The sequence below is a fragment of the Gracilinanus agilis genome, chromosome 3, assembly GCF_016433145.1.
Source record: "Gracilinanus agilis isolate LMUSP501 chromosome 3, AgileGrace, whole genome shotgun sequence".
Classification (NCBI taxonomy): domain Eukaryota; kingdom Metazoa; phylum Chordata; class Mammalia; order Didelphimorphia; family Didelphidae; genus Gracilinanus; species Gracilinanus agilis.
The window spans coordinates 151,752,474-151,761,590 of NC_058132.1; the positions used below are offsets into that span (position 1 = coordinate 151,752,474).

Below are 9,117 nucleotides of genomic sequence, written 5' to 3' on the forward strand. Positions count from 1 at the left end.
AGATTTGAACTCAAGTCTTCCTGTCTCTAGACCCAGCACTCTTATCTATTTGTCTAAGATTGCAAACATTTTCTAGGCCTAAAAAACTTTTAACAAGCTCTCTCCTATCAGAAGGAATAGAAATAATAAAATTAATGGCATCATTATTCTTTCATACTTGCCCAGCACTGGTTCAATTCAGTTAATATTTATTGAGCTCCCAAGGAATGGCATTATGTAGTAGGATCCTAGCCTGGGGTCAGAAACTTGGGTTCCATTCTTGATTTCACTGAGATGAAGTTATTTGAACAAGAATGTAGCTGGGGTGTAGTAGAAAAGGCACTGAATTAAAGTTTGATGCGACATGATTTCTAATCCCAAGTCTCCTGTCAGTAACTAGCTCTAATTCCTTATTTTTTTGACTGTGGAGAAATTGAATTGGACTAAGTCAATAGTGTTAAACTCAAATAGAAACTGGGGCCACATAAGGATTCCCGTGGGCCTCATATTCACTTAAGTTTTAAATGTAGTGTTACGTAGAGTTTTATTTGTTATTTACTATTTTAATTTTTTTTCATTTAAAATAATTTTCCAGTTACTTTTTAACCTGATTTGGGCTGCATTTGGAAGGGTTGTGGGCTATATACCACCCAGAGGGGAACATGTTTGATGCTTCTGAACTAAATGGTCCTAAAAGTCACTTTGAGTTTAGGAGAAGCCTGGGAAAGGTACAAAGATAGAGATGCAATGTCACATATAAGGAAAACAAGCTATCTTGCCTAGAAGTATACAGAGTATTTGATGTGTAATAAGCCTAAAAGGGTGGACTAGTGTCAATTTCCAGAACTTTGAAATACAAGAGGAAATTTTTTTAAGCTATAGAGGCAATAGGAGAAAACTGGTGCTTCATGGAATGTGGAGTGTTATGGTCAGACTTTCGCTTTAGGGAAGGCAATTTGGGAGTTGTGAGAGGGATGGATAATAGAAGGGAGAGAACAATTAGATAGCCATTGTAATAGTCTGGGCAAGAAATAATGAAGGTATGAATCTGGTGTGTCAGCCAAATGAGTGGAAAGAAGAGAATGGATATGAATTTCAAGTGCAGTTAACCACTCTATAGCTCATTGTAGGGAAAGGTAAGAGTCAGGGTAACTTCAAAATTACACACTTAGGGTGACTGAAATCATATGAGAGTTTGAGGAGAAAGATGAGCTCCATTTGGACATGTGAGATACTTATGAGGGATTCAGTTGGAAATATCCCATAAACAGTTGGTGATGTAGGCTTGATGCCCATGAGAGATACTAGGGCTGGATATATAAATATGAGAGTTGTTTGTATAGACCAGGGGTCGGTAATATATGGCTCTCGAGCCATATCTGGCTCTTTCTGCAGGAGCCATAAAGTCAATTTTTTTTCAGGCTCTGTTACAGGAGTGTGCACTGTGAGCGCACTGTGTACAGCTCTCACGAAATTACATTTTAAAAAATGTGGCGTTTATGGCTCTCACAGCCAAAAAGGTTGCCGACCCGTGGTATAGACGATGATTGAACCCATTAGTTACCCATTGATAACATCATCGAGAAAGAATATAGGAAAGAGAAGAGGGAAAGGACTGAGTTCTGAGATATACTCACACATAGAGGACAGGTATTGAATAATGATCCAACAGAAAAGACAGAAAGATAAGGCAGGTATTTGGAGACTATGGAGAGAGCTGTTTCATGAAAATCTAGGAAAGAGAAAGTATTCAAGAGGAAAAAGTAGTTAGCTATTTCATATACTGCTGAGAGGTCAAGAGGGGTAAGATTATTGTATTTGGCAATTAAGAGATTTGTAATTTGGAGAGAAAATTTTCAGTTGAATTTTGAAGTTGGAAGCCAGGTTAGAAAGTGAGACGTGAGAGAGAGGTAGCGAGTGTAGACAGCTCTTTCTAGGAGTTTGTGAAAGAGAGAAGAGATATAGGATAATAGCTTGAGCCCATGGTCTGAAGTGGGGTTTTTTTATTTGTTTTTTTTTTAAGATGGAGGGATCTGAAGTATGATTCGCATTAGGGAAGGAGCCAGTAGCTAAGAAGAGATCGAAAATTAGTGAGGTAGGATTGTTGTGGCAGTGATTCTAGAGGCAATATGCCAGAGAAGAAGACAAAAGGAAATAAGATCAAAGTCACAGAAGGACCAGTCTTGGCCAGAAGAAATTCTTCTCCTTGTAAGAGGGAAAATTAGATATTATATTTAAGGTGTGGTCGCCAGGAATCAATAATTCAGATTGATTCCATAATTAAAATAGACCCAAGTCAGGATGGGTTTTATGGTAGTTTATTTACAATTTGGGAAGGTAGAAGATAGGGAAATAGAGAGAGGGAGAGGCTGGCCTGGACTGGCAGAGGTCTGGACCGAGAGAGGGTTAAAAGGCTAATTAAACTAGGCTCCTAGTCACAAGGCCTTAGCAATTCGAGAGGCAAAGAAGCCTTATTGAGGTAAAGACTCTGGAAACGCCAAGGTAGGCGAAAGGAAGTCAGCGTAACTTACCCACGTGACAATTCAGAGGGGAAGCTACCTGAGGTCTCAGCTGAGATCCTTCAGCACCAAGTTCATAGCGCGAACTACTTCAACAGGAAGTTACCCTCATATTTGAAGGACAGCAGCTTTCATCACTTCCTGGAGGTCCATGTCTAATTCAAGTGGACAAATGACAGCCTCAACACTGTTTTGGACTGCCCAAAGGGCAGTCCCTTGTTCTTGATTTGTTACTTATTGTCACGTTTGGGTAACTCATGTCCCCTCCCCACTAAGGGAGGTAGGGATGACATTATCTCTGGTGGCTAGAGTTTTAACAATGAATGGGCTTGAGCTAATTCCATTTACACAATCCCCCCTGATGATCATTTTGGGTGCCTAGTCACCCCAAGTGATCATTTTACATAATCATTTTATACCCACAAAGGTCTTCTAACTACAATAGTTAGACATAAGAGGGGAATGGAAGAGAGAGAACGCAAAACCAATGTTTTGCTAAGCGCATTGAGAAGAGCAATTGATTTTTTCCTTTTTTCTCATTTTGTACTGAAAGTATATATAATCAATGATTAATGCTTTTTTGATTTTACAGTGATATAAGCTGAATGCAAATATATATTTTCTATATTATTAATGCATACCTGAAAAGCCTGAGACTATGGTAACCTGCCAATTATTGATAAATATGATGGGACTGTGATTTAATGTCTCTGTCTGATTCCAGGAGAAGTGCTAAAAAGAGCCACGAGGTCATGGAGACTGACTGAGAATCTGCAAAAGTGCCAAGGAGCAAAAGGCCATGCAGACCAAGGATTGAGGAAGTTCTATGCCAATGCTGAAGGGCTTAAAAAAAAACAAACAACTGGGGTTTGAGTTTTGGAGTTGCAGTTTTTTCTAACACTTTAGAGGACGAGACTTCCCCTTGACTTAAATTCCTAATAAAGCACCTAAGATTGGCTATCATTATGGCTCATTCCCTGAGAAAGTGAAGGCAAATCAGACCAGAGAAAGACATTTCCCTTATTTCTCATATATAAAATGGCAACTTTCTGTAGTCAGTGGCTCCTTAATGGGTAATTGCAAACTGCTTAAATCACTTTTAATTGGGCCTTGATTCAAAGGCTTGTTATAAGTTTATTTTCCTTACATTTTTTGCACATTTTACATTTCATTCACAAGTTAATTTTTTCTTCTTTATTTGAATTTTATTCTTTTTTTTATTATTTCTTTTGCCAATTGATTTCATACAACCCCGTGACTCAGCCATGCATCCTTAGCTGACCTGAGGTACCTTCTTCAGGGGAGAAATATGTTATTTAGAATTTTCCTCAGGGCGGGGTGTGTGTTAAGTTTTATAATCATAATATCTATATCAAAATCTATAATGTAAAACAAAAGATTTTTTTAAACTCTTTTAGGAGTAATTTCAGGGGGGTAATGTATAATTCTCAGAAGGAAATGTATGTTTTATAATCTATAATGTAAAGTTTAAATTCTTTTGAAAGTAATTTCAGGATAAGAATTTTGCCATCTCCCCAGAATCCAGACAACAAACCTGTTTGGTGAAGACACTATGAAGATGCCTGAAGAGCCTTCACTGGATCATAAAGATCCAAATTTGAACTTTGGGGTGCAGTTGATTTGAACTATGGGGAGCTGAATGAGTTGAATGCATTTGTTTTGAATGTACACTCTTATGCCAATAGGGGACTGCCCCAAATTGGCTTTTCGTCAATGCGGCTAGTTTTTACTTTTTGTTAATGCTGTTATTTTTAAAAATGATAAAGGCTGATATAATGAGGGAAATTAGTATTTTAATAAAAGCCATTGCTGATAGAGATAAATTGACCACTCACCTGTAAAAATCTATTCAAATTGCCTGCCAGTACCTATCTCCTCCCATCTTGTGTCTCACCCACGCCAGAGAGCCCTCTCAGGTAGCAAAAGAGAGCCCCCTCCAATAAGGCCAGGAGTCTTATCTCTTTCTCTTACATCATCACACTTCCTCTCTGCCTCCATTTTTACAAGAGGAATCATGGGAAATGTAGTTTCCAAAGTCTCCAAAGCGTCCACAGGAAGTTAAGATATCTACATATCTTAAGGCTCAAATGAGCCTTAAGCCAAATACCTCTAAATGGAAACCCCCCCCCCAATTTTCCAAATAACACAATGCGTCTAGCTTTTATCCTCTTTTCTTTTATTCTCCCCAAATTCCTATAATTTAGAAGTTGACTATGGTTTAAGATCCACCAAAAAAGACCAGTCTTTTTCACCGGCTCTCAGAGGGGTAATGTGTTATTTAGAATTTCTGGGGTTACATTTAAAGGTAGTGGGGCTCATTTGAGCCTTAAGATATGTAGATATATGACAAACTTCCTGTGGACTTTGAGACTACATTTTCTGTGATCCAATGGGTTTCCAGTTTCTGACGTGATGATGTCAAACAACGGGAACCAACGTAGAGCGTGACTTAAATTAGGGGTGGAGCTTGGGCTCTCTCTCTTTCGTACGAAGCAGCCAAAGGAAATAGAAGGTATGGATTGGTGGGCAGTTTGAATAGATCTTAGCCAGGCACATGGTCCAATTTTATTCTATCAACATGGGCCTAAATAAAATATTAGTTTTCCTTATAATATCAGCCTTTATCATTTTTAATCGTTACATCCTTCATCATAGTTGTCTGGAACAAAAAGCTGGGAGGTGTGGAGGAGGATTTAGAGAAAGTGGAATATGATTGGGGGCGGCATATTAGATATAGATATGAAAAAAGCAGCTTATAGTGATTGATCTTTATTTTTTCCCCAAAATAAAATCTTCTGAGGCATGCTTCGGAAGATGAGGATTGCAACTATAGTTAGGGTCCAGGTGAGATAAGATAAAAATTCATAATGGTCTTAGTCAACAATGTTGTGCTCCTTGCTCTAGTAGCATGTCAACAAGAATGGAAAAGGCCTGGGTTAGGGAGGAGGTAGTCAATTAGGTGGTGGAATTTGTCATGGCAGAAGAAGCAAATGAGCAAGAATGGAAGGAATTAGGGCACAGAAATAAATAGCAACCATCAAGAAAATTAAATGCTTGTGTTTCTGATTCCAAATCTCATCTGTTAAGCTTTGTTGGTTCCTCTCAGGTATATATGATTTGTAAGGCAGACTTGTTTGCCTAATGGAGAAAGAAAAAATGTTTCATTTAGCTTTGAGTCTTTTTGGAATTCTTCTCACAAAATCTCTAGAATTTACTTTCTTTTAAGAGACTTTTCCCTGTTCTGGTTTTAGTGTTGTGCAATTTTACTTTAGCTTCTTGATTCATTGGCTTCATGTTGGTTTGTTTGAATTGACTTTTACAACAAAAGAAAACCTAGGGAAGATAAGCCCCAGTTAATTTATTTGTAAAATAGAGCATGTCACTAATGATTAATTCTCTCTTATTATAGGCAAATTATGTTTACAGCATGAAGATCTTGCAAAGAAGTGCATTGCAGCCCTGGTGCGTGAGCTGGAGGTGTGTGAGGAAGTAGCTGTCCGTAACAATGTGATTATTGTTCTGTGTGATCTGTGTATTCGCTACACAGTTATGGTGGACAGATACATTCCCAATATCTCTGTGTGTCTGAAGGATTCAGATCCTTTTATCAGAAAGCAGACTCTTATTTTGCTGACCAACCTCTTACAGGTAAGTAGAATTAATGCAGTTATAGCCACAAATAGCTTTGTTTTGTAAGGTGTGGTAATAAGCACCAGAGATACAAAGATGAAAAATTTGTATCTGCCCTCAAAAGGCTTACAATTTAACGAAGAGTTTTGAATTAAATAAATTAAAGAGTTAATGAAAAGTTAAGAGTTTAGTGAAGAGTACATATAAATAAAAATAATATAAGTTAGAATTTAGTAAAGAATCTCTCTAATGGAAGCTAGATTCCATAAGATCAAAAAAGAATAAAACAAAGTTAAAAGAATGGAAAATAGAAGAAAATGTGCAATATCTAAATTGGAAAATTTCTAATTACAAAGTCTAATCGGAAAATCTAATTTGAAGTACAACTGACCTGGAAAATAGCAATTGAAGAAAGATAATTTAAGAATTTTTGGACTACCTGAAAGCTGTGATCAAAAAAGAGTGTATTTCAAGAAACTACAAAGGAAAATCGCCTTGATATCTTAGAACCAGAGGACAAAATAGAAATTAAAAAAAAATTTTTTTTTTGCCTCCTGAAAACAGAGGGGGTCATCTTTTCTTTACAGTGTTGCTATTGTTGGGTATATTGATCTTTTAGTTCTACTTGCTTCAGTCAGTTCATATATACTCGCAAATCTACTTATGTTTCTCTTTAGTTCCTCATATTTGTCATTTCCTAATGCATAATATAGTTTTTTCAACCATTTCCGCCAATCAGTGGATGCCCAATTTTATCTAGTTTTTTGCTACCATAAAAAGAGCTGCTGTTGCAGAATCACAGATTCACAAGATATGAATTAGAAGGGATCTCAGTGGCCTTCTAGTCCAACCCACACAAAAGGAATCGCCACTATAGCATGCATGACAAGTGGACATCCAGCCTCCACTTGAAGACCTCCAAGGAGCACCACTTCTTAAGGCAGCCCATCCCACTTTGGCAGGGCTTAATGACAAGGAAGTGTTTCCTGACCCCCAGCCTACATTTACATCTTTGCAATTTCCACCCATTACTCCACCTTGGTTCTGTACTCTTGGACCAGACAGAACAAGTCTTAATTCATCTCCTAATAGTGCTTCAGATATTTGAACACAGCTAATCATATTCCCCTAGTTTCTACAACTGTCTGCATATGTCTTTTTTTTTTCTTTTTTTTTCTTTTTTTTATTATTATTTTTTTATTAGACATTTATTAATATTCGGTTTTAACCTGTTTACATACTTTATGCCCCTACTTTCCCCTTCACCCCCCGCTGTCCCCCCACCCATGGCCAACGCACATTTCAACTGGTTGTAACATGTGTCCTTGTTCAGGGTCTATTTCCCATTCATATCCGCCTCAGCCCATGCATTCAAGCAATTGTTTATCTTATATGTTTCCTCTCCTGCAGTCCTTCCTCTGAATGTGGGTAGCATCTTTACCATAAATCCCTCAGAGCTGTCTTGTATCATTGCAGTGCTGCTGGTACAGGAGCCCATTACATTCGATTTTACCATAGTATTATCAGTCGCTGTGTACAATGTTCTTCTGGCTCTGCTCCTTTTGCTCTGCATCAATTCCTGGAGGTCTCTCCAATTTGCATGGAATTCCTCCAGTTTATTATTCCTTTTAGCACAATAGTATTCCCTCAACAGCATATACCACAATTTGTTCAGCCATTCCCCAATTGAAGGACATCCCTACATTTTCCAGTTTTTTGCCACTACAAAAAGCGCAGTTATAAATATTTTTGTACAAGTCTGTTTATCTATGATCTCTTTGGGGTGCAAACCCAGCAATGGTATGGCTGGATCAAAGGGCGAGCAGTCTTTTATAGCCCTTTGGACATAGTTCCAAATTGCCAGGCAGAATGGTTGGATCAGTTCACAACTCCACCAGCAATGCATTAATGTCCCGATTTTGCCACATCCCCTCCAACATTCATTACTCTCCCCTTCTTTCATTTTTGCCAATCTGCTAGGTGTGAGGTGATACCTCAGAGCTGTTTTGATTTGCATTTCTCTAATTATTAGAGATTTAGAACACTTTCTCATGTGCTTATTGATACTTTTGATTTCTTTACCTGAAAATTGCCTATTCATGTCTCTTGCCCATTTATCAATTGGGGAATGGCTTGATTTTTTTATACAATTGCTTTAACTCCTTGTATATTTGATTGACTAGACCCCTGTCAGAGTTTTTTGTGATAAAGATTTTTTCCCAATTTGTTGTTTCCCTTCTGATTTTGACTACATTGTTTTTGTTTGTACAAAAGCTTTTTAGTTTAATATAATCAAAACCATTAAATTTACATTTTGTAATTTTCTCTAACTCTTGCTTGGTTTCAAAATCTTTCCTTTCCCGGAGATCTGACAAGTATACTATTCTGTGTTCACTTAACTTATTTATAGTTTCCCTCTTTATATTCAAGTCATTCACCCATTCTGAATTTATCTTGGTGTAGGGTGTGAGATGTTGATCTAAACCTAATCTCTCCCAAATTGTTTTCCAAATTTCCCAGCAGTTTTTGTCAAATAGTGGATTCATGTCCCAGAAGTTGGGCTCTTTGGGTTTATCATACACTGTCTTGCTGACATCATTAATTAGTCTATTCCACTCATCCTCCTTTCTATCTCTTAGCCAGTACCATATTGATTTAATGACTGCTGCTTTATAGTATAGTTTGATATCTGGTACTGCTAGGCCCCCTTCCTTCACATTTTTTTTTTCATTATTTCCCTTGATATTCTTGATCTTTTGTTATTCCAAATGAAATTTGTTATAGTTTTTCCTAATTCAGTAAAGAAGTTTTTTGGTAATTTGATAGGTATGGCGCTAAATAGGTAAATTAATTTGGATAGGATGTTCATTTTTATTATGTTAGCTCGTCCTACCCATGAACAGTTAATGGCTTTCCAATTGTTGAGGTCCAGTTTTATTTGTTTGGAAAGTGTTTTGTAGTTGTTTTC

The 9,117-nt window shown here is 37.3% G+C and overlaps 1 protein-coding gene across 1 annotated transcript in view; it reads left to right on the forward strand.

Moving 5' to 3' along the window:
* NCAPD3 (non-SMC condensin II complex subunit D3) overlaps nt 1-9,117 on the forward strand; it is a 122,814-nt gene that overhangs the window by 67,556 nt on the left and 46,141 nt on the right. The window contains exon 23 of the mRNA XM_044668321.1: nt 5,929-6,167. Within this exon, the coding sequence (XP_044524256.1) occupies nt 5,929-6,167 (239 nt within the window). The remainder of the gene's footprint in view (nt 1-5,928; nt 6,168-9,117) is intronic.